Genomic DNA, 25,914 nt, shown 5'->3' with positions numbered 1-25,914 from the left:
TACAGTCCCCTCAGGGCAGTCAGTCAAGGCTGTGCTGCTCAGGTAGGACATGAGCTGTGTTCTTCCCCTGCCAGGAAGAAGCTCTGCACTATTAATGCTGGGCTGCACCCCCAGAGCGTGAGCAGCAGCTCAGGGAGGGGATCCTGCCCCTCTGCTGTGCTCTGGGGAGACCCCCCCTGCAGCCCTGATCCAGCTCTGGGGCAGCAGCACAAGAGGGATGTGGAGCTGTTGGAGCGAGGCCAGAGGAGGCCACGGAGATGCTGCGAGGGCTGGAGCAGCTCTGCTCTGGAGCCAGGCTGAGAGAGCTGGGCTGGGGCAGCCTGGAGAAGAGAAGGCTCTGTGATTCGATGTACACCTCTGCTTTGGCAGCAAGGGGTTGTATAATGCTGTTCCTACACAGAGAAGGACACTAAAGTGCTGGAGGAGAGTGGGAGTTCAAACAAATCTGCATCTTCTGGTAGATCCCCACTTGCTCTATGGGGCAGACACTAAATTGCATCGAGGGACAAAATACATTGAAATATGGATAAAAACAGGCTGAAGAAGGATTAAACAGGAGGTACAAGTTTGGGGCTTCCTGAACACATGGCAAGCTTGGGCAGGTCCCTCTGGCGCAGTAGGAGATGCTGATGCATGGGCAGAGGCTGGAGGCACATCGTGACATGTTACTCTTCAGGCCCTGGTCAAGGGTTGTGCCAGGAAGCCAACCAACGCTCAGCTTCCCCAGGTTCTGTTCCTCTGACAGTCTAACAAGCAGAAACACTGAAGACACGAGGTGAGCTGTAAGAACATTTGTTTGATGAGGAGCGTTTCCTCTGCCAGCTTCCCTTGGCATACATAGACGTAAAAAAAAAAAAGCATTATGATATTAATAGCAGTAACACTTTGTGGCGATGGGTGTTTGAGCTCAGTCTCTGTCTGAGGTCTAACGAAGGCAGAGGAATGTGCAAAGTTTGACAGGGCTTGTTGTAAATCTCGTGCTCTGGGGATCTGAGGAGGCAGGAAGGAAACAGTGCTTCATGTGGGGAGGATGAGCTCTTAAAATGGTTTGGATGGGACTGTTGTGGTGGCCTGGGCACCGAGAAGAAACTGGTTTGTATCTGCTGAGGAGCGGCTGCAGGTTTGGTGCTGAAATGTGTTGATTTTTTGTAGGAAACAACGGAATTAAATCCTGCTGTAAGTGAAAAAGCCAATTCAGCCCTAACCGTAAAGCTGCTAGCAATGCCTCCACAAATATATGGAATATAATAATTATGATAATTAATAAAGATAATAATACACTAAAGCCTTGCTAATGACTCAGAGGCTGCTTACTAATTACTGCATTTTGTGGATAAACAAGCCAGAATAATGCCTCACAAAATACACTTTGTTCCATTATTTTGACAACTCTCGTTTAGTTTTAATTATTTATACTCCATAATATACCAGTCACTCTGCTTGGGAGGGTTGTGCAAAAACAATGAAGCTCTAATAATTTGATATGCCAGTATTTGCTGGAACAGGGAGGGAGGAAACCTGGATGTGTGCAGATCGGTTGAGCGCAAAGTTGTCATCCAAAGTGTTATGTCTCTATAACGCGTTTGACCAGGAACCCTTGGATCCTCATGGAGAACTCCCAGAAGCCGAGCTGCTTCCCTGCTGAACACTGAAGGCCTGATGCTGATTCTCCTGAAAAATCAAATGGTTTGAGAAATAACAATAAATGTGAAGTAGTTTTTGTGCTCAGATCAATTTTTAACATCAAATCAATATTTTTTCCATCATCACAAGGGCGAAAAGTTTGGGTTTAGTTTAAATGTGAGCAATGATTTTTCCATAATCACTTGATTCCCAGAGCTGGCATTCCCTCCAACCTCCAGCCCACCTCCCCTCTCCCAGTGTTGGCCACACTCTTGCAATGGAAGATGCTCGTGCAAGAACTCGGCATTAGTTTAGCTCAGTTTTCCAGCTACAGAGAGTCCTGTGGGGTGCATGTTGCAAGTGTCATGATGTTTACAAAGAAAAAAAGGCCATTTCCATTGGAGATTTGCCAGCAGCCTGGCTCTGTCAGCCCTCTCCTAGCTCTCTGCGAGCATATGGATCGGTTGCAGTAACTCTCTGTATCTGGGAGTGGAATAACATACTGCAAAAATGCTCTCTATATGATATTATGCTCCACTGGGCTGGTTTCCTAAAGGGCCTGTTGTAAGAAGGAAGGAATAGATATTGCACAGAGCCTGCAGTGTGCAGCAGGAGTGGGGGAGCCCCACATATCCCAGGGCCACCCTGCCCACCCCAAAGCATCCTTCTTCCCCATGGGATGTGGGCTTTCCATGCCAGTGTGGGACTGGGAGGGCTGCTGGCTGGCCATGGATGACCGCTGCACCTCCAGCAGTGGGGTCGCATGGAGAGGTGGCCTGGGGTGGCGGGAGGCTTCAGATCTGCACGCCTTGAAGCCAACACTGGTGCTGGAGGCTGAGAGCGGCTTTTCTCTGCTAAATGAGAGTGTGTAGGGAGATGCAGGCTCGGCAGGAGCGAGGTCTCAGTTCCAGCGTGGATCAGCACGATGGGAAGCATCCCTCTCCAGGGGTGGGCACCAGGAGCTGTGCAGGGGGGACAGGAAGCTGCTTGGCACCGTCCTGTGTTGCGAGGAAGCTAAAACCGGGCACGGTGAGGGGCAGAGGAGACGCGACAAGATCCGCACCAGCCAGCGGGACCGGTGTCACCCGCGGTCTGCCCCGGCGGCTGCCGCAGCCTTGCCCTGAGCGGGTGGGCTGGGGGCTGCCCGCCCGTCCTTCCCCGTCGCAAGCGCCACGGAAGGGCTCCAGCCCCTGCGGTGCCGCCCGGGGGAGCCGCCCGGCCCCGCCGCGAACAATAGCGGCCCCGGCGCGGGGCGGTACGGAGCGGGGCGGGCCGGGGGCCACCGCCCGCCCCCCCGCCCGCCCCGTCCCCGCCCCCCGCGCCAGAGGCACCGCCGCCGCCACCGCAGCCGGGTCCATGCCCGCTGGAGCCCCCGGCTGCCGCCGCCCGCACCCCCGGCATGGACGTTCGGTTTTACCCCTCCGCACCCACCGCCGTGGGCTCCCTGCCTGGCGCCGACCCCACTTGCCTCGGGCCGCTGGATTATTATCACTGCAACAAGGTACCGGCGCGGCGGAGCCCAGCGCGTCCCGCCGGGGATGGGAGCGGAGCGGGGGGGAAGGAAAGTGCCGGCGGCGGCTGGCTCCTGCGGGAGGGAATTTTGAAAGTGGTCTGGAAGCGGAGCGGGAAGAGCCGGCGGGGCGGGGGAGCCCGAGCCCGCGGCGCTGCTCGGGGCAGGCTGGGAGCGGTCGCGGCCCTTCGGGGCTGTTTTATTTCTGCCATCGTGGGTTTATTTCATGTTTCACCCCCGGGAGCGCTCTGCCCGGAGCGGGATCCGTGCGGGGTCGGTTGTTGTGGTTGTTGTCGGGCACTTTGCTGGTTGTTGTTGTTGTTGTTTGCTGAGGTGTTTCGTACCTTGTTCGCGGGGCTGCGGAGTCGCCGCGCTGAGGTTACCGGTACCTCCGGGTCCGGTTTCGGGTGCGGGCTCCCGGAGCACCATCCCGGCGGAGAAGATCCCGGACCTGCGTTTTCCCCGCTCACTACAGCCGCAGGGCAAAGCACCCAGCTCTTGTAACGGGAGAGGGACCCGCAAGGGACATTTGAGAGCAGGGGAGGTGCTCTAGGAAATTTCCTTCATCCCGGAGGAGACGAGCGGAGGGGACGGATGCTCTGCTCCGCGGATGAAGAGTTCTTCGAGTGCTGCCTGTGTCGGTGAACCGCGCTGACGGTTCGTCAGCGAAGCTTCAGGAGTCAGAGTCGTTTGGAGGACCGAGACATGCCCCCGGCTGCATCCTCCCGGTCCAGCCTCGGGAAATTGCGCTGGTAAAAGTTAATAAAGGGAGGAAAATGCTCTCCTGCGTGGAGACCGCAGTTCGGGGTGCCTTCGGCTCGGCTCGCTGTTGTGGTACTTCGGGATCAAACTCTTTAGAAACAAGAGGAAGGAAACCTGTGCGGCTTCCCAGATTCAGCACATTAATCTTTATGTGCCAATATAGGTATTTAAGTGTTCTCCATCATTTGGGCTATTTATCTGTTTTTATTAAGCTGTAGCAAACCTCAGAGTTTGTGTTTGTTTTGAGATGCCTGATTAAGCTGAAAGGAAACAACTTAAACTGATTTCTTCTACACCCTCGTACTGCTCGTTTCCAACTGGTTTATTATCATTGCCGTTGCTCTTAAAATGCTAAATATGCTCTTAAAACACTAACGAGAGCCGAGTCAGCTGGGAGCAGGTCGGCCGCGCCGCTGAAACGTCAGCCGGCAGAGTGTGAAAGCTGGAAGTCCGGGCTCGTGTGAGCGGGAGCCGCTGGGAGCTGCGGCACCCCCAAATCCTGCTGGCTTTAGGAACTCGGGTTTACCAAGAAGTTGTTAGATGTGAACATTGCTTTAGTTTGTTTCCCGGTTTTCCCTGTGGGAGCTGGGTCGTGCACGCAGCACCGCGGGCCCTGCCATGGTCCCAGCGCCCCCAAGCAGCTCCCACCCGAGCCTGGGGGTGCGCACACGGGGCCCCACATCGGCGGCTCATCCGTGGCCTGAATCCCTGAGCTTAGTCCCGGATTAGGCGGTCTCAGTGGATCGGTGGGTCCTTGCTGTTGCGCGGTGCTGCAGTAGGAGATGGCATCTTCGGGGTCTGCAGCGAGCACAGCCCTTGAGAACGAGGGATGCGTTTCTCCAGGGTGGACGGGACACCCGAGAGGAGCAACCCGGTACTGACCACTGCCACCAGATGCTGCTGTTGCCACTGCTACAGAGGATCTTAAGGCAGCGGGAGGAAGGAAATGACTTACCCTTTTCTGATATTCAGGGCTCTCTTTTTTTCTTCTTTTCTGAGTTATCAAATGTCATTTGCTTGTGCACGTTTCTCTGTGGGATGAGGCTGCTGGAAAGAAGCCAGAGATGAAATGGGTCGACTTTGTTTTCCTGGCCGAATGCAGGTAGAACAGTTGTACCTTCAGCATCGCAGCGTGATCCAAACCTATCACCTGCTGCCTTCTCTTCAGGGAGCTTCTCCAGCCAGTGCAGGGTGCTGTATGGCTGAGGATCACCACCAGCACATCACTACCTTGTGCTCACTATGGAGAGTGCTGCCTCACACTTCTCAGAGCTGCATGGGACCCTGTGGGAAACTCCAAAAACTCACACTGGTCCCAGTCCCATCACTCCCATCTGGTGCTGGTGGCTCATCCCAGAGCTGGGCTCAGCCAGTGTCCACCTCAACACGTTTACACTTTAAAAAGCTGCAGAGGAGGGGAGGATGGGCTGGAAAAATCAGTTTTCCCACTACTGCATGCAGGTATCCCGGATGAAATCCATCTTTAGGAAGGACCTGGGCAAGAAGTACTTACAGGCTCTTTTGCTGTCTTTCCACTTCACCAAAGGTGCTTTAAAGCCCTTCGGTTTAAAGGGCTTATTTTGTGCAGGTTCAGCTTCATTTTTCCTTAAGAGCTGCTTTGTTTATGTCTTTATTTATTGGGGGTGGAGGCAGAGAAGCTGGGAGTGCAGTGTCACTGGGTATAAATACCTGGCTGAGAGCAGGGCAAAGCTCTGCCTGCACACCCCTCACCAGTGAGCTCACCGGGTAGAGGTGCTTTAGTCCAAAGCATCCTGAAATGTTAATGTGAATGTTTTGTGCGCTTACCGAACATTATATTGTTACTGTGAGGTCTGCGAGCTTGCCTGCATGCTGCAGCAAGCCACAGTTTCTCTTTGCAGCTACAGAGGTGCCTATTGCATATCAGCATTTCCATTTTTAAAAGGACAAGGGGTGTTTAGAGGGATAATGAAACGGGAGCGTGCGTTCAGCCCAGGCGTCCCCGCAAGGAGGGTGTCTGCAGCCTTTCTTTAACTGCTTTCTGGAGCTTTCTAGAAGGGCTGGTCACTGGGAGGGAATGGTATGGGGGAGCAAGGGGCTGGACACCCATGGGTGGAGATGGCCATCCCTCATGCCCCAGGCAGGGTGAGAAGGAGCCTTCCTCTCTGCTGAGTGTGTTTGGCAAGGGGAGTTTATGCATTAGGCATGCTGGTAGCATCGAAGCAAGGACAAATGGGTCCCCAGCACGGGTGATCCCACATGGAGCAACTTGCTGTGGAAGCTGGGAAGTGTGTCTGACCCCAAACTCCCCTGTACCTGGCAAGCTGCTGCTCACAACCTGCAGGACTGGTGCTCCTGTGACTGGTGCAACTGGTCTATATGGTTGCACTGGGCTCAGCCCAGGGTGCAGGGGTGATATGGAGCACGTTTCCAGAGCCACCCAAAATCCTGGGGCACGCTGCAACCAGCATTCCCATGCCTCTCACCCACGAGCTGAATCCAGGACCTGCTCCATCATTGGGACTGCACAGAAGAAACACCTCTCATGCATCAAGTTGTCAGCCACAGGGGACTGGGGAGGTTCAGCTGAAAGTGTACCATCTCTGCAGGGAGCCCTTGTCCACACTGTGACACCCACGTCTGCCAACAACTGCCCAAGCCCCACTGAAGGGAGCACCTACCTCCCTTTTGGATTCCTCTTAAATCTGGGCTTAAAGCCCCTTTGTCCCCTCTGGCTTTTCTCCTATGGTGTTGGTACCTGCTGCAGACTTTCCTCCTGCTCCCTTGCTGGTGATGTGAAGCTTTCATGGTGTCTCGCTGCTGCTGGGTGTTGTGATGGTGTTACAGCAGAGGCAGTGCAGCCCTGCACCACATCAGGGGGTTGTTGCTCTGGGCTGGGATATTTTCATATCCCTCCAGTTGCCTTGTGAAAATCTGGATTTTTTTCCCCCCACTTGAACTCAAAGGAGACAATTTACATCTTTATTTCACAATAAGTAAGCCACGGAAAAATGCACACAGTTTAATAACACAGGGTTTGTTCTGCTCTCAGCAGAGCTTTAGTGGCAGATCTGGTGTGCAGCTGATCCATCAAGGATTTTCCTAGATCTTAAATTGTTTAGGTCCACAAAGTAAGAGAGGGCATTTTCCCTTTTCAGCCTTTACTTTTGCAAGGGAAGCTTATGGCAGGAATCCTGCCTGAGTACAGCATCGCGTCCTCTTTCACACAGTGTGTGCTGTGATGCAAGAGGAGTGATCCTACTCCCCAGGGGCATCTCTGGGGAGTGAATTAACGTCTCTGTGTTCCTCCTGCAGAGACAAATTTCAGTATACATTCTTCTTAGTTGCTTCTGGTGTTTTGATGCTCAGGCTTGGTTAGCACGATGCCTGATTTACACTTAGGGCAATGACTGATGAGAGGAGAAGGACCCAGCCTGGGAATACCTAATCCTTGTGGAGCAAGCGCACTGCTGTGACACTGGGAGTACCCATGGGCACCTCCAGCAGCTAATGGGAGAGACGTGCTGGGGAGGGCTATTAACCCTGTACCATTCCTGTAGGATTCATCAGCACCATCAAAACTTGTCCCAGATCTTTCTAATAGGGCTCCGTGGCTTTACATCTCCGCACACCCCCTGTGGCTTGCCTTTTAGGCTGATAAATTGATAAAAACCCCTGTTTTGCCAATACACCATCATAAATCATGGGTAATTAAAATCTGCTGGTCATGAGTATTAATCTGCAACCACTGCTCTCTTAAGAACACTTCAGAAACAGGATCTGAGCTGCTGGAATGAGCCCGGGTTGATGTAGTGAATGTATTTCTGTGGAGCATTCTGTTTTGTTTTGACTTTTACCATCAATTGTACATTGCCGGGACAAACAGGCTCTCTTTTTCACTGCTCCAGAACTGCTTTGCTATTCTGGAAGATAAACTATATTTTTTTCCTTTCTACTTTCTAAGCCAGCTCGGTTCTGAAGTAGCGTAAATCCTTCTTTGGAGATGGAGGATTTTGGATGGGGAACAAAGTCCAGCAAATTTTTAACTTGGGGCCCATTTTATTCTCATTTGGGAGCTCCTGTGGATTTGCAAATGTGGATTTTTAATTTTTTAGGCCCTGAATATGGGCAAGGGCTTCCTCTGACAAATGTTTGAGCCACTCACTGGAACAGCCCTGCTTTCTCCAGAGCCATCTTTGATGGGCTGCACAGCAGAAAGCGTTTGAAGCTCCATTTTGCCTTAGGCTTTAAGTCAGGGATTGGGAGCTAAATAATGAATGCCCATCCATTCATAGAAATTGTTGTTCTGTCTGTGTATGCAGAGGGGAGGCTTTAATCTGGATGTTTTTGGAACAACGGGAGATATTTTGAAGGCCGGTCTGGCTTGTGTGTAACAACATGGTTGTTGAAGCCAGTTCTGAATAACCTTGTCGAGGGCCTGATCCGTGAAGTCCTTGTAGCAGAGGAGTCATCACGAGACCAAACACTTAGGATCACAATCTTGCAGGTTTCTCTGATTCATTTATGATGCTTCAAATCAGTGATAAACATAATCTCCTAAATCAGTGGTCCAAAGCCTATTGCATTATTACCGTGGGGCAAATCCTTGTACATCTTTGGACTTACCCCTCTGAGCTTGCAAGAGGCACCAGAATCAGGTTGTGCATCCATAATGGAGAAAACATTCTGCTGATAAATTGTATTTTGCTTATAACAGATCAGAGCATCCTATAGCTTGTATAGTGCGTGGCTGCTGCTTGCTCGGGGCCATGGGGAGAGCATTTCTAACCCTGGCAAAGCTCCTCCAGGGCCCTGCTTTTGCTGGCTGTAAGAATGGGTGCTGCTGGCTCCTTTCCTGCTGGTTGTTGTCACCTCGTTGTCATCAGATTTCTGCAGCAATTGCGGAAAACCCCCTATTGTCCTTCTGCCTTCACTTTGCATCTCTCTGCTGCTGGATACCAGGATCAGGAGGTGAGGACTGCTCCTGCCTGAGCTGGAGCATGCTGCGCTGGGGAGGTTATCCCTGTAGGTGCACAATTGTTCCCTATTACCTTTGTGCTTATCTGGGTTTTTTTAACAAAATGAGCTCTAAATGCTTTTACCATAAGCTGGGTTATATCTTTCAGCATAAATGAAGCATATAATTGTGTTTTCCTAACAGCTGTACATTAAAAATAAGTTATTGTGCTGCTAATGTGTTTTCCTTGACAATTTTCAATCCAGTGAGTGCAAAGCTTCTGTCTGAAGCTGTTGTGCACCAGCTTCTCTGCCTCTTCTTTCTATGTTACTCCGCGTTTCTCAAGTCAAGGTGAAGTGTTGGTGTGATTCTAGCTTTGATCCCATTAATTCCTAATTGGAGGTTTGAGCTCTAATGTTCCACCTTTGTGATTTTACACGCACGTTTTCATGTAATTAAAGCCTAGACTGGGGGATGCACAGTTCAGCTGCAAGGGGGAGAAAACGTGCAACAAAACTTACTGAAACATCTGATGAAGCCACTCAAAAAGCCCCAAAGTGCTTGAAAACAGTGTTAAATTGCCTGGGTTTGCACTTATATGACCAGATTTCAATATTTTAATCATCTGCATCCCCCCCGCCTCTTTCTATTGTTTCCTTCTGGTGGTTTTGTTCTGATGGATGCCATTTCTTCTTTGAAAAATGGCATTGGCTGCTGCGTTGCCTGCAGGCAAAAATCTTTGCATTATGCCACAGAATCTCTCTCCTCTGCCGTAATCTCTTGCGTTGATTGGGTGACCTCTGCAGATACAATTAAATCTCTTCCTGACAACCGTGCGGTTTCAGTTCAGCTCTGAGGGCAGTGTAACTGGTAGAGAAGTGTTACATTAGGGCCCTGGACCAGTCATTGTTATTATGGAAAGATTATTTGAGCACTGGTTTATGCTGGTTGGAGCTGCATGTGGCTTCTGAGGGGCCTTCTCTGCAGAAATGGGGTGGTCTTGGTCTGAGGCAGTTTCTTCACCTCTAATTACAGCCTGGACACAGGAGGCTGGATCACACAAGTGTTGAAAATGGGGATATAATGTTTTGTGTTTTCTGTTGGTTTAAGGACCAGCCTCTTGCTCCCATGGTGCTTTTATTTTTTCCCTGTGTTTTCTTTAACCTGTGTTTTGATGCTGCAAGGGCTGGGTCAGCCTGGAGAAGAGAAGGCTCCTGAAGGGGAGACCTTAGAGCAGCTCCAGTGCCTAAAGGGGCTGCAGGAAACCTGGAGAGGGGCTTGGGACAAGGGCCTGTAGGGCCAGGCCAAGGGGAATGGCTTTAACCTGCCAGAGGGGAGACTGAGATGAGCTCTTAGGCAGAAGCTCTTCCCTGTGAGGGTGCTGAGGCGCTGGCACAGGGTGCCCAGAGAAGCTGTGGCTGCCCCATCCCTGGCAGTGTTCAAGGCCAGGTTGGACACAGGGGCTTGGAGCAAGCTGCTCCAGTGGAAGGTGTCCCTGCCCGTGGCAGGGGTTGGAACTGGATGAGCTTTAAGGTCCCTTCCAACACAAACCATTCTATGATGAGGATCTCATAATTTAGCAGGAGCTAGAAAAGGAGGGGTGGATGGTAAAACTTGCTGCAGCTCTGCCCTGAGTCTCTCCTCGCTCCTCCTGATGCCCATCTTCACTTCCACACAACTGAAGCCTGCAGTCACTGTCCTCCCTTTCCTCCAGGTTGTGTTTCCCCAGGACTATGCTGTGCGTGCCCTGTGGATCCTGTTCCACCTCAGCAGTGGCAAGGAGTGGTTTTTTTCCTATGGGATTAGCTGGATCCCATCAGCAGGTTTTTCTTCCTGCAAAACCTACCCATGACGCAGAGTTTCCATTCCTGTCTGGACTAAGGGAGGCTCCATCCCCTTTCTGCTGTCTGCCTGTCTGCACACTGCACTCCTCTTCTTGGCTTTAGAGAAAGCCATCATCTTCTTCTGTGTCTCTTTTTTGCTTCCAGGGAGGAGCCTATGCTTGCCTGTGGTGAGGGGTTGGGAGATAAGGATTGTCTTGTGTCTCTGCCATTCTCTGTGTGAACTGGGCTGGGTCTCTGTCTCCAGCGGGTCATGTCAGGGTACCCAGGTATTTGGGAGTTATTTTTAGGAATTATTTGAGCCATCCTGAGTGCTGAGCATCCATTGCAGAAGACCTGGGTCCTTGGAGAGGTTCACCCTGAAAGGCTGCTCTCTTCCAAAGACAAGGACATCTACATTTATACCTATGCAAGTTCCACCTTTCCATCCTGATTTGTGGAGTAGTTTATTCCCTGAGCATCTCCTCCCTCTCCCTGGGAAGGTGGTAGAGCTGTGCAGCTCATCAGGATTTGTTAAGCTGATTGGAAACCCTGAAGTGCAATGGTTTCAAAGTGAAGAAGGACCCTGTGTAGGGGAGGAGATGAGGCAGGCGGTGGGACAGAGAGCTTGGTTTCACTGCAGCTTGTCCATGTGGGGAGCTGGTGGACCCCAGTCCTGCTCCCAGCAGCATGCAGGCTGAGCATCTTTCTCCCCCAAAAGCTGGTCAGTGATGAGCTGTTTTGTTCCATCTCAACCATCACCTTGCCTCTACACCATGGGGAAGATGCTGCCAAGGGCCTTCAGGGCAGGGGAGTTTGGGAGCTCCAGGTCTCCTTGGCTGATGCTGCTTTCTACCTCTGAATTAAAGGACTTTATTTGATCACTTACAGTTACTGAAACCTAAAATAAAGGTAATTGGTTTTTCTCTGTCAAAAAAATAACAGTTTCGGTCCATTCCATATCTCTAATTTTCCACGGGTGCTTCTTTGAAGAGTGGGTTTTCTTCACCATGGAAGAATGATGTATTTGTAGGGAATTGAGTTTCTAGTTTCTAGTGTCAGAAGAGGGGCAGTGTGCCCCAGAGCCCTTAGTGAAAAGGAAAGAGACTTGGACAGGGTGGAAATGCAATTTACGAAAACTTTAGAGGAATTTCCTATGGAAACACTTAATTGAATGATCTTGGTTTGTCCCAGCTGATGCAATGGGCACAGACTGCATCTGGAAGAGGAAAAAGCAGAAGTACTGGAGGGGGAAACATGAACCACAGAAGCTGGGGCTTGCTGTAGCACTGGGAAATCTGTGTTTCCCCGATAGGATCCTGCTCTGTTTGTCTGTGTTAAAGCCAGGGAGGCAACTTTTCCCCTGATGTGTTATCTTGTCTCGCAGTAGCATTCAAAGGAGAAGAAGAATGTGCTGTTAAAAATATCAAACTTTGGGGAATGGCTGCCAGACTTAACTGCTGATAAGCATTGTTGATTGAAGATCAAACAGCCCTAGAAGGAAAAACCTTCCAGCAAGTGCCATGGAGCTAACCCTGCAGCCAGACAGTGAGGTCAGGCAGGATTCAATCTGGGTATATTTAAGAACCTGTCCTGGAATTACAGTCTGGGCTCCTCCACCCCAGACGGATGTTGGTGACGCGGTGGGTTTGAACCTGATAAATCTGCCAAAGCTGAGAACAACATTTATTAGATGCCAAGAAAACCAGAGTCATGTTTTCATTATTAGGTGTTAGTTTTGTTGGGGGCTTTTTCCCCCTCCTTCAGATAAAAAGCTTGCCCAGGAGGAAAGGCTGTGGGTCACAAAGAGAGCTGAAGACCAGTGGCATGTGTTCTTTAACTAATTGACAACCTGTATTACTGTGTCAAGGTGGCAAATTAATTGTGGGTGGCCACCTGCTTGCAAACCACGTTGTTCTGTCCTGGATGTACCAAACGGTGCATGTGGAGTATTCAACTCTTTGATTTAAGTCAGACCAAAGCATAGGTGTTTTGAAAACAATGTTAAATCATGTTTTCCACTAAGGGTTGGGCTTTGAAAGGGGGAAATATGACTGAAATGGTCTTTTTAGTTTCATAAACCACCAGCCCTTTAAAACAAGGTGGTTGGCATGTAGTGGCCTTCATTTGGGGGAGGCCAAACTCTGGTGGGAATAGCAACATGTAACTTGAGGCATTAGTGGAAGCTGGGTCCCACATTTGCATGAGAGCACAAAAGAAACAAATACATGTTTAAAATCATAGCTGAGGCTGGAAGGGACCTCTGGAAGTGTATTTAAAATAATTCCAATCATACCTTTTGGGATTGAGATGGCAGGAGAGAAGAATATCAATATCCAGCCTCCATCAACTGCGAGCCATAGATTTTCTGCTCCAGTCCAGTGAGAGTCCCAGTGGTGACGGCTGCAATCAGATGCTAAATAGGAAGTTGTAATAAAAAGGGCTTTAGTTAGAGTCAGTAAAATGTGAAATGCCTCATTCCTTGGAAAACATGCAGTATTGACTGAGATTTAGAAACACATCCTGTAGGAGCAAGGATCCAGATTGCAGGCTCCAGAGCTGGCTCTGGCATCCTTTCCCTGCATGTGTTACTATTCCTGTTAGAGTGCAGGGTTTCATTTATTTCAGTTTTTGCCTGGAAAGGTCACAGTGTGCAACTGGAGAGGAAACCAGTGAAGAGCTGGGGACAAGGGCAGCCTCATCTGAAATCATCATCCACTTCTCCCACTCCTGCACTGGGGTGTCACATGCATGCAGCTTCCCTGCTTCCAGGCTGTGGACTGGGCTGGAGTCACACCAAGTCCCTTTGTAACGGTCCTGCCGTATCCAGCTGCACTGAAAACCTGTTTTCGTTCTGGTGTTGGTGATATCTTCACTGTTACTTCGCACATGAGAAGTGCTGCACATTAAACCTGTGTGATAGAGGAGAATGTGCCCCAATTCAAGTATAACTTCTATAAACTTCCAGAGCAGAGGCTGGGTACTGAATTTCAGGGGATAGAGGCAGAATCTAAATGTAAAGATGAGGCAGTCATTAGCAAAACAGGATCCTTGTATCACGGGAAAATCCAGCATTATAATGGAAACTTTTCTGATTTCAGTTTAACTCCTGTTACCCAGAGCTGTTCTCCAGGAGTTGCATGTGAAGCCATAGATTCCTTTCCCATTTGCAGTTAATTGTCTGGGAAATCGGGATTTCAGCATCCTCTTCTCTTGTGGAATTGTCTTCTGTTCTGAAGCTCAACTGGGGCTTCTCATTTGCCCCCTGTGTTGGAAGTCTTAGGTAGCTTGGAGGCAGGAAGAGCATGCTGCTGGATGTGGGGCTTTAGCTTGTGTCATCATCATGCCATGAGCCCAGGGGTGGTGCCAGCTGGGAAGGGATCCTCTGCTTGGCAAAAAAAAAGGTCTCGAGAGCAGGCTGCCTCCTTAGCAGAGTTATAGCAGGAAGGGTGCAGGACCCAAAGGTTTCTGAAGAGCTCTGTGCCTCTTCCCAGCACTAGGTCACCAGGCCACAGTGGCAGGGGTAAGACATCCTCAGGTGCTGTGAAATAGGGCTGGTGGTTGCTGTCCTGCTTTTATTTTTCCCTGTGTTTTTTTAACCTGTGTTTTGATGCTGCGAGGGCTGGAGCAGCTCTGCTCTGGAGCCAGGCTGAGAGAGCTGGGCTGGGGCAGCCTGGAGAAGAGAAGGCTCCTGAAGGGGAGACCTCAGAGCAGCTCCAGTGCCTAAAGGGGCTGCAGGAAACCTGGAGAGGGGCTTGGGACAAGGGCCTGTAGGGACAGGCCAAGGGGAATGGCTTTAACCTGCCCGAGGGGAGACTGAGATGAGCTCTTAGGCAGAAGCTCTTCCCTGTGAGGGTGCTGAGGTTCTGCAGAGCTCATTATCCAGCGGGATCAGCACCTTGGTCCATGCCTGGGCATTGCTGAGCTCCACAATTAGCATCTGTGAGGCCAGAGGTGGCTCAGCAGGAGCTACTCAGCCCTCCCAGCTCGCAGCCCTGTGTGTGACAGCTTTCCCTGCGCTGTGTTTAAGTGGCAGAGGCTTGACTGGAGAGCCTTGATAAAGCAGAGAGCTCAGTCTGACGGGTGTGGGAAGGAGGTGAAAAAGGAAAGCTTAATTCCCTGCTCATCTCAGCCATGACTCAGGTTTCGTTTCCCATGCGGAGGTTTCCCCTCTTCCTCCCTGCTGTCCAAGTGTTGCTCCTGTTGCATTTGCCGTTTATTTGCTTTCTAGCCTGGGGGCTGCTGCGAGAGGTGTCTCTTTGCTCTGCCGGCTGTTCCTGATGCTTCGTTTTCCTTGCTAATAGCAATTGTTCCTGCCAAAATCATTTGGTGGTGTTATGTAAACCTAGAATCACACGCTAACGCTCTAATCCGGGCGCTCCAAAATGCACTGGATGGGATTCACCCCATCAGGCACATTGCACTGGAATCTCCTTGGCTCAGCAGTCACCGGGGTGGGATGCCACCAGCCACAACATCCACAGCCAGCATCACCATGGTCACTGGTTGCTTTAGTGGGAGCATGACCCCGTAAATCACTCAGGACTGGGATTTACGCTGTTTGCAGAGCCTGGTACCTGCACAATAAAGCTTGGTTTTGGCAGCAGGGTCTGTGTTTGTGCTGTTGGGTTTGCAGCAGTGTGGCGGATGCTGTGTGTGTGGTTCTGTGCTAGCACCAAACAGCAGCTTGCTGCATCTCTGCCCCAACACGGTCCCTGGTCCAGGGCAAAGCCTGCTTGTGCAGTCCCCATGCTCCAGCTGATGGATTTGAGCTCCTGGAGCATCTTCATGGAGATACTGTTCCTGCAGAGGCTGCTGGATGGGCACTTCTTCTCCTATGCCAAATAGCATGGGCCCTGCTCTGAAGTGTGCACACTCTGTTGGTGGCAACCAGTTATTTACCTGGGAAGTGTTATTAGCAAAGAACTTAATGAATTTCCAAGCAATGCTTAATATGGTTTGGCAGCCAGAATTATTTAAAAGAAAAGAGAGAGCTCCACCATTGCTTTGTGCCCAAGCTCTTCCCCGCACGTGCCACTCTTTCTGGGAGATTAAGAAGAGGTTAAATCCTGCTGAGCTGGCAGGTGGTGCTGATGAATGTTTGGAGGGGATTAGGGTAAATCCATTCCTCCTTCTGATTTAGTTCAACATTTGAATTCATTGTTAAAATTTGCTCAGGTTACATCTCTGAAATTTGCTCCAAGCCAGTGAATCTGCAGGGGTGTAAATGAAGGCAGAACTTGTTTCTGGAGCAGAAAGGCCAATGAATTAACCTTTAGAAGGTTCATGAATGTTTAAGATCACTGTACGTCTATTCCTGTTGTAGTGTCCAGTTAACCCATGCTGCCACAGAATTAAAGGGTGCCTGGGCTGGCTCCTTGGCTGCAGGAACCTGGCCTGTTGCTCCTGATGCTCCTGCTGCACTGCAGTATGGCTGTGAGATGCTGTGCAACAACCGACCTGTGTGTGCAGGATGGCCTGTTCACATGTCACTTCAGTTTCAGCCAAAAAATGCCATCTCTCAAACTGGGGATGAAGTGGAATGTGTTAAGGGACTAGATCCAGTCAAAGCTGTTTTGGTATCCCGGCTGCTGTTCTTCTTCTGTGGTGGCATTGCAGTGGGACTGGAGGTTAAAGAGGATGTTCTTGGCAGCCTCCAGCAGCTTCTGAACCCTTTGGTATATCTGCCTGCATCCTGCAGCAGCAGCACAGGGGTGGTGAGACTCCACAGTGTGCTGCTATGCTGCGCTCCAGCATCAAAAAGGTTTTCAGAGGAGCACTGAGACCCACAGTGATGCCGGACCACTCTTACAGGGAAGGAATTGTTCCTCATCTCCTGGCTAAACCTCCCCTTGCACAGCTTGAGGCCGGTTCCTCTTGTCCCATCCCTTGTTCCTTGGGAGCAGAGCCCAGCCCCTCCTGGCTCCATCCTCCTCTCAGGCAGTTGTAGGGAGCGATCAGGTCCCCCCTGAGCCTTCTCTTCTCCAGACTGAACCCCCCAGGTCCCTCAGCCCTTCCCCATCACACTGTGCTCCAGGCCCTGCACCAGCTCCATTGCCCTTCTCTGGCCCCACTCCAGCCCCTCAATGTCTCTCTTGCAGTGAGGGGCCCAGAACTGAACACAGGATCCGAGGTGCGGCCCCACCAGTGCCCAGTGCAGGGGCACAACCACTGCCCTGGCCCTGCTGCTGCACTGGTGCTGGTACAGGCCAGGATGCTGGGGGCTTCTTGCCTGTTCATGTTCAGCTCCATCAATGAGCACCCCCAGGTCCTTTTCCATGAGCAGCTTCCTGTGAACACAAATTCACGGTAACCGCTCAGTGAAGCTGTGGTGCCTCTGGAGGTGCCAGTCCCTGTGTGTCTGCTCGCTTCAAAGCCCCTTGGGCTGCAGCTGCAGAGGGAGCCCAGTGAAGTTTGGCTGCTGCCGTGGAGCTCTTTGCTGTCTGTAATTTGGTGACTTGTATCTCTCATGAAAGAGAGCACTGTCAATGTACTGCGGGCCAGGAGGAGCACTTATCCCCACTGTGATCTGAAGTTCCAGGCTCTCTACAATACGACTAAAGTCTGAGATGGTCTGAACATCTGATGGTCTCTTTGCTTCCTCTGAGTTGCTTTGGATTTATACGGCTATAGCAGCACACACAGACCCCTGCTGATCATTATAGATGTTGGTGGGATGGGTAGGTAAAATGAAGCTCAATGGTAAGTCACAGGCAACTCTGAATACTTTCAAGAACATAATACTTGGGAATACTTTAGAAAATAACCTTCCTTTGTTTTTCAGTGTGCCATTGGAATATAACTTTTCTAAAAGTAGGGGGAAAGAGAGCTTGAAACTAACTATATTATTAAACTGAGTTTCCTTAAGCTCTGTCATTAAGCAAGAGGATTTTGAGAGAAGTGTTCTCCAGTTTCCTTTTCATGCTGCTGCACAACCCGGTGTTTGCCAATGAGTGTCTCCTTCCAGAAGGGCAAAATATGAAGTTAAATTCACCATATGGTGGAGGAGGATGTTTGGTATCCGTTTTTTGTGTGATGATGGTAGTTTGTTTAAAATCAAGTTACCTTTGCATTTGCTTAGTTTAACTTTAACCAGGAAAATAATGGCTGTTGTAACATCTCTATTAGAGGAATATTGTTTTAAAGCAGTTTGGGGTTACATTAGTTGAGTACAAAATGAAGTCCTGCTCTGGAGCAAATAAACCCCAGTGGGGCCGAGTGCTGGGAGCTGGCAGCTTGATGTGGGGATGTGCTCACAGGTGGGTCTCCAGGGGCTGGGTCTTGATGAAATTCATCACATGCTCCTTCTCTTCCCTCCTCCCTTCGCTCACCTCAGGGAAGCAACATCTCACCCCAGCGCATGGTTACGGCACTGACACCAAACGGGGAGGCACTGCGTGGGGGGGTGTCTGGACACTCAGCCTGAGTGTAAAAGAATCACAGAACCAGCTCAGTTGGAAAAGAGCTTTAAGCTCATCCAGTCCAACCCTTACCCCGGCACTGCCAAGGCCACCACTAACCCATGGCACTGAGGCCTCGTCTCCACGGTGTGTGAACACTTCCAGGGACGGTGACTCCAGCCCTGCCCTGGGCAGCCTGTTCCAATGCCTGAGCACCCTTTGGGGAAGGAATTGTTCCTCAGCTCCATCTAAACCTGCCCTGGTGCAGCTTGAGGCCGGTTCCTCTTGTCCTAAGGCACCTAAAGGTGCCTGCACGTCCATGTCTGAGCCTCATCCAGAAGCCAGCTCAGCAGAGCTGCAGATGCACACACAGAATGTGAGCTGAGGCTTCTCAAAGCTTGGCACAGGTTGGTTTTCAGGCAGCTTTCAATGATGTCATATAGCAAGCATTAGGAGAACAACATCTGGTAGCTCTGCTGTCTATATGCCCACTGCAAACAATTCTTCAGGCCTGTGTAAACCTTCAGTTTAGTCACATAACAGTGTGGGAAGAGACTCACGCAGTCAAGGCCACCTGCTTGCCTCTTTTTCTTTCACACAAAATAATGAGGATGGTGTTTTGTGTTCTGTTTTGTTTCCAGTGCAATAAGTGACACTTTAAAAGCACCTAAATGCATTAGGAAGAGAAGTCAGGATCTCTTATTGCAGAGGTGTCAATGTTTTTATTTTAAGCTTAATGTTGCTGTTAGTTCATTATCTCCACATTGTAAAACACAGGCAGGGAGGACTCGGATGCCCTGCTGGAGGGGTTAGTTCCTGGCTGTGGATGGGGGGTGTTTCTTGTAAAAGGTAGTTCATGTAGATCTGGGCTCTGGAGCTCCTGTTCTGCAGCCTCTCACCCCAGGATGGTGGTTTCCAGTGGTGGATGTGGCAGTGCCTTTCCTCTGTCTGAAAGTGCTCATAGCTGGTGTGAAGCCATGAGAGTACACATGGTAAAAGTGCTGTGCAAGCTCCAGCCCTGGTGTGTGTCATGGTGTGCCCATAGGATGCAAACCTCTCAAACTGCAAGGGCCTTGAGCAGTTCATTGCAGTTGGACAGGGACTTGAGCAACCTGGTTTACTGGAAGGTGTCCCTGCCCATGGCAGGGGGTTGGAACTGGATGAGCTTTATGGTCCCTTCCAACCCAAACCAGTCTGGGATTCTACAATCATAAGAAAGTACAGTTATTGTGCAAGTGAGAAACTGTGGTTTAACCTCATCCTTAGTTCCAGAAGACCTCTGAAGACATAGATGGCATCAGCATTCTACAACTATGCTATGCAGGGTTTGATGCAGACACCAGCGTTTTACTCAGGCTGCTGTGTTTCAGCAGCACTGACTTCAGAAGGGGCTCTAAAATAAACAGGATTGGTCAGACATCTCTGGTGGGCTGCAAAACTCAGACATCAGACATCAAAGAATCAATCCCACCTCTGAATTCCCTGGGCACTATGGTCAATTACCTTGTGATGCAGGTCTCCTGAAGACACGTGGTTTATGGTTTTACCAGAATCATCAAAGCTGACAAATTTCATCAATCCTATTCCTTCCTCCAAGTGACCACATGCTTGGTGAAATGTTCACATTCTTCCTTCCTCTTTCTCTCTGTGTGAAATGTCCCATCTCCTTGTTTGGAACACTGCAGAGAGCACGTGGCTGCCTGCGGTACAGGAGCCCCTGGTGCTGCTCCGGGAGGTGGAGCGGCAGCTCTCCAGGCTTGCAGAATACTCTCTCTTTAGCACATCATCTTGTTCCTTTTCCTTTTGGAAAACTGGGGAAACAATTGTTAAAGGAGGAGCTCATCCACTTTCATGCTCATCACCTTGCCACAATGATGAGAGGACAGGCTGCAAGAACTGAGCTTGTACATCATAGAGAAGAGAAGGCTTCTTCAGGGGAGACCTTAGAGCAGCTTCCAGTGCCTAAAGGGGCTCCAGGAAACCTGGAGAGGGGCTTGGGACAAGGGCCTGTAGGGACAGGCCAAGGGGAATGGCTTGAACCTGCCAGAGGGGAGACTGAGATGAGCTCTTAGGCAGAAGCTCTTCCCTGTGAGGGTGCTGAGGCGCTGGCCCAGGGTGCCCAGAGAAGCTGTGGCTGCCCCATCCCTGGCAGTGTTCAAGGCCAGGTTGGACACAGGGGCTTGCAGCAAGCTGCTCTAGTGGAAGGTGACCCTGCCCGTGGCAGGGGTTGGAGCTGGATGAGCTTTAAGGTCCCTTCCAACACAAACCAGTCTGTGGTTCTATGAGAGGGTTGATAGGAAAGGTGATCACTGAACTGGTAACCGCTGACTGCATGGCTTTTGCTGAGCTCCGAAGCAATGAACTTCAGAACTGGAGCAAAGTCCATGTTGTTGGTGAAGATCATGAATTGCTTGTCTGTCCTGAGTGCATAGAAGCTATGGTCTATGTGGGAAGGATAGTGCTTACAGAGGCAATTTCCCCAATCCAGTGAATGGCCAAGGCCCTGCTGAGTGGTGGCATCAGGAGATAGTCCCCAACAGGGGCCAGCACACAGATGTTGACTTGGGTTGGGGTCTCTGCCTCTGCCCACTGATGGGGGAGCTGTGGGGGAGAGGAAGGGGTTAAAATGAATGCAGACTGTCCGATGGGCATAAGCATATATGTGTAAAGACTGACTTCCCTCTTCCATTGTGCTGTTTTCATACAAAGGATTGCAGGGATCCACTCTGGACTTCTCCAGAGACCCCACTTCTCTTCCCTGTCCACACATGATGGCGAGTTCCTCGCTGACATGAGAAGGGTGCTCAGTCTCCATCCAAAGGGTTGTGTCTTGGGCATTCCTTGATGTATGAATCCTTCTCTGATACTTTGGAACTTCAGCTCGCATTACCATCTTCACTGATCTTGGGCATCACCACTGACCTTGGGCATCACTTATATTTAACACTTGTTAAATTTGGTATAAGCTGACTTCATTAGAAAAGAGAAAAAAGAAAGAAAACCTTAAAACATGAAGCCCAAAAGATGGGTAAATTTAAGTGCTATTAAGGCGTTATTGGTAGTGTCCAGCTGTGTCTATTAATTCAGTTCTGCAGTCTGAGAAGCCATGTCTCTTTGTAATGAGTGGTATCTGGTTTCTTCCATCTCTACCCTTTCCTCTTTGCTTGTCCCACCTTTGCGTCATGAGCCCTGCCAGCTGCATCAATGCAGACAAGAGAGAAAGTTGCCCTGAGATATCCATGCTTTGGAGAAGCTGTTGGACTGGTCAGAGCCCTACAGCCCCAAAGCTCCTGGTGTTGGAGGTACAACAGCTCCTAGTGCTGCTCCTACAAGTGTCATGAGGCTGTGGCCTGAGGCCAGGATGAGGGACTTCACCTGGAAGGTGTTTGTTTATGGACTTTAGTTTGATCCCTTTGCAGCTCCAGCACAGAGCCTTGATGATGGTGAATGCTTCTCTCCACCAAGTCACTTTGAGTGGTGAGTTAAGTCGCTGCATTTTTTTTCCCCTCCAGTATTCAGTGTTCTGAGCTAAATTAGAATAGAAACCTTTTCCAACCATTCCTTTTAATAAAGTATTTAGTTAATAGATGATGCATAGCTCACAAAGCTTGCAAGAATCTGACACGGGCTATCATAATATTATGATATTTAACAGCAAAACCTACTGCATTATCAACTTACCTCTATAGCATGGAGGAGGCAACAGCTGAGGCATAAAAACTAATGCTTCAGTATGACAGAGCTAAAATTGAACTTGGCAATTACCGCGTGCATGATTCGCAGTATTGTGAAGTGAAGCTACTATATAAATCAGCTCCAGTAATCACAGGGTTTAAAATTAGTCAGTTACTATTAACTCTGCCAGTGTTAGCATATGTTGGAGAATTATAAAAGTGAAAGGTATGGAATATCTAAAGTAACAGGTTTAAAGTAAACCACTTGAACAAGCTCCCAGTGGGAGGATTTTAAGTTCATGCAGAAGTAAGGTTTTGGGTACTCTGAGAAAGGTTTGTGGAACATATTTAATTGCACATTGCAGTGTAATCTTTTGAATGCTTAACATCCTTCAGAAAGCACCTTTTCATGTTCCCAAAGACTTTCACAGTTCACAGAGGGGAGAGTGATGATTGAAGTTAATTTTTTCTCCCTTCCAGGTTTTTTTTTCCGAGCAGTGCTATTCAAATAGGCTGCAGAGCTCTTCAATGCCAGGCACATTAAAAAGGAAACAGCAGGATAATGTTTTAAAATCATTATGGGGAAGTGAAAGGCTGCTCTGAGCACAGCACAGAAATTAGCAACTGCTATGATTGCTGAATTCTTATTCGATGCAAAATTCATGGAATTTGCTGCTATGGAAAAATAGGGGAGTCAAGTTATTTAATAGGATTCTAAGTTAGGTAGGGGGCACAAACATTTTAGGTGGGACACAGAGCTGTGTGTTGCTGTAGGAGACCGGAGCTGGCAGCAGCTCTGCTGGGTCATATGGCTGCTGTTTGTCCAGCCCTGTCCCCTTGCTCCTTTGGTTCATGATAACGTTTTCAACTTGATTTTTGAAGTGACACTGTTTGGGTCTTGGTGAGATGTGGCTGAAGCAGGGAGAGGGTAGGTGACTGCCTTGCTGCAGGGCTTGTGCCCCTCGCTCAGGACTTGCTGCATCAGGAGGACGCGCGGTGATGCGATTCTGACTGAGTTGCATCCAGTGTTAGAGGGATGGAGGAGGAGGAGATGGCACAAGTCCTCTGGGACCCCTCAGCCTGGCCTGGGCTGCTGCGAGCAGCTGCTGGAGGATGCTTTTGGCACTTAATCCCATTTTGAATGCCTCAGTCCTTGGTTTCTCCCTCCCTGCGCCCCCTCCAGGAAAGGCAGGCAGTCCTCTGGTGAAGTTTCCCAGCTGGATGCTTTTCCTGCCGGTGAATCCAAACCCCTATTTCCTTAACTTCATCCATAGTTCAAGCTGGTCCTGCTGCACGCAAGCAACATCAGCTGTGCTCCTGCTGGCGGTTCCTATCCCTCTTTTCTCTCTTTCTGTGTCTGACCTTCAGATTCTAACATAAGTCATGGTGACTTTTGTGAGCTTTCTTTTTCCGCACTTGCCTCCTGTCCATACAGCTTTGTTCAGTTACAGCCACGTCTGGCTCCAGAATAGGCAACTTGTGTCTTGTTTCTAACTCCAGTGAAGTGGAAACGTTTCAGCAAATCTGTGCTTTAGTCTTTCTTTACTTTTAGTCCCCCCATGTGTCCTAATTATTTAGTGCAACTCGTTCAGCCAGAGTTTTTGAAGATGCTCACGCTCTGGCAGGGAGAGAGATCAGATTAGACTGTCTTTTCTCTCTTTCTCCTTTTTTCCCCTTTCTTTCTCTCTCATGCTTTTAAAAATACAGAAACAAGAGGAGGACTCTGCTATCCTGGCAAGCAGCACACAGAAAAATGCTTTGTTAATCACAGTGCAGCCTGATCAGGTGGAGGGATGGAAAAGTTAACACAGAGGCTGTTTGGGTGCTGATTCGGGGCAGCACCCACATGTGATAACAGAGTTAAGTCTCTCTGTGATAAAGACTGAAGACTGTGAAGGTCACTGTGCACACATGAGCCTATTTACCATCATGTTGGGGGCTTTATATTTTGGAAATAGGCTCTGTTATTTGTCTCACCAGCAGGAAGATGTTACCTTATCAGTCCCAGATAAAACTTGCTGCATTCCATTAAAGGCTTTTGAAATACATAATTCTCAATTGGCTGATACAGGGTAAATTGCCCCCATTCTCTCTGCCAGTAACTTTAAGATTCACGAAGAATTTATCAGTACATTTAACACTTCCATTGGAACTCTATTTCTGAGGTTATGGAAATGAGCTACAAATGAAAGTCACAACTCAAAAAGCAGGAAACATGCCTGTAAGCGAGGAAAAAGCTGTCACTGGCGTTGTGAAGAAAGAGAGGTATAAATAGGGCATTGGGTTAGAAAGCAGGAAATCTGCGTGCTGTGGGTTTTACTTGGAATTTCTTCTGGTGACCCTAGATAAGATTTTTAACCCTTGGCTCTGCAGACAGTTGCATGTGCTCATTTATGGGCTCTGCTTCTGGCTTTTGGGATTGTCTGCATGAGCTAACTGTTTGAAAGCGTCACCACTCCATCAATCATGGGTGTGTGGTTTTCGTGCTTAGCAAGGATCACTTCACCAAAGAGACTGATTTCTCAATATTTCCTGTAGAGTAGAATTTAGTCGTGTCCCCGCACTGCATGGCCTGGGGAGAGACACTCTCACAGTGAAGGGTCTGTCCTCACAAGCAAGGAGGGGGATTGTGTCACAGATATGGTGTCGAATCCTGCTGCAGATGAGCTTAATGCAGTCGATACAAGGATGCTGGGGATGGACTCTTCATCAGGGACTGTAGTGACAGGACAAGGGGTAATGGGTTCAGACTTAAACAGGGGAAGTTTAGATTGGATCTAAGGAAGAAGTTCTTTACTGTGAGGGTGGTGAGGCACTGGAATGGGTTGCCCAGGGAGGTTGTGAATGCTCCATCCTTGGTGGTGTTCAAGGCCAGGTTGGATGAGGCCTTGGGTGGCATGGTTTAGTGTGAGGTGTCTCTGCCCATGGCAGGGGGGTTGGAACTAGATGATCTTAAGGTCCTTTCCAACCCTAACTATTCTATGATTCTATGATGACCACAACTTTGGTTTAATTTTATAGAGAAGGTAAAATAAATAGTGTAAATCAGGGGGAGTTTTTATATGTCCATGGTGGACCCAGAAGATCCTTCCATGGGAACCAGTGCCATGGTATCCATGTGTGTTGGTCCTTGCTTGCAGCCTGCGCAGAACCAGGGCTGTGTCCTGGGAGATGTAAAATCCCAGTTTCTAGGGACAGGCATGTTTCTGCCCAAAACGCACTATGGCCTTACAGCCTCCTATCAGCACTGCTGAGTGTGTAGCATATCGGCAGAACACGATCGGGTATTTGTCAAGCCTGTCTATATAACTTTGTTCAAAGTGGGTATTTTAGGGTTTTTTATGGCATACAGCAGATACAGCAATAGGCAGGGGGGAAACCATCAGGGTGGGGAGTTGCAATGGGAAAGCCAAAGAGACAAGTAACAGATAGTTACTACTAAATGAGGCACTGAGCAGCATCCCACCCATGATAAGGTTAGGGGATGTGCATTGCATCATGCCCTCTGCAGTTGGAGATGCAGGTCTTGGAGCATCCTGGATGTGTTGGAGCATCCTGAATGTCCTGCCTCCCCTCCTGCCCACCACTGTCTGGAGGTGCTTTGGATTTTGTGGTGATGTCCTGTTCCTGGGATGACCGAGCACTGCTCCACCAAGCAGCCAGGGGAATGTGGCCGTGGAGAAGAGCCATCCCATAGCAGTTAATGACTTAAAAACCATACCGAAGCAAAAGCAATGTTGTGAGAAGAGGGCCTGGCTTCTCTGACACTGATGCCTTCAGTTCCCAAGCTGACACCTCCAGTGCATATGTAAGTCAGAGGGTCATGTGGGTCTGTAATAACATGACAAATGGGTATGATAGTTCTGACTGCTGCAAGTTATACTTTTGGCCTAAGGAGTTATTTCAGGCTTGCGCAGTGTAAAATTGTCTCACAGCCTGAAATCACATCTCAAATAGAAATAATAACCTCCAATCTCTGCAATCCCTGCCTGCTCTATAATAAAGAAATGGTGACTTCCCCGGAGGTGTCATCCCAGCAGCAGCACAGCTGCTTCCCAGGGGTGCTGGCACCAAGGAAGGTTTGTCTCACGGATGAGATGCAGGAATTGGGATGTTTCCCACACATCTTATGACTCTGTAAAAGTTGGTAATCGTAGGTTTTGTTGGTTTGGGGGTTTTGTTTTATTTT

The 25,914-nt window shown here is 49.5% G+C and overlaps 1 protein-coding gene across 1 annotated transcript in view; it reads left to right on the top strand.

Moving 5' to 3' along the window:
* Positions 1-3,022: 3,022 nt before the first annotated feature.
* Positions 3,023-25,914, top strand: part of TOX2 (TOX high mobility group box family member 2) — a gene marked incomplete at its 5' end in the record, with an annotated part of 139,560 nt that continues 116,668 nt past the window's right edge. The window contains one exon of the mRNA XM_080628051.1: positions 3,023-3,124. Within this exon, the coding sequence (XP_080484177.1) occupies positions 3,023-3,124 (102 nt within the window). The remainder of the gene's footprint in view (positions 3,125-25,914) is intronic.

Source organism: Psittacula echo (genome assembly GCF_963264785.1).
Source record: "Psittacula echo genome assembly, chromosome: 12".
Classification (NCBI taxonomy): Eukaryota; Metazoa; Chordata; class Aves; order Psittaciformes; family Psittacidae; genus Psittacula; species Psittacula echo.
The sequence above is the reverse complement of the archived record's forward strand: the minus strand, read 5'-3'. Positions and strand labels throughout refer to the sequence as shown.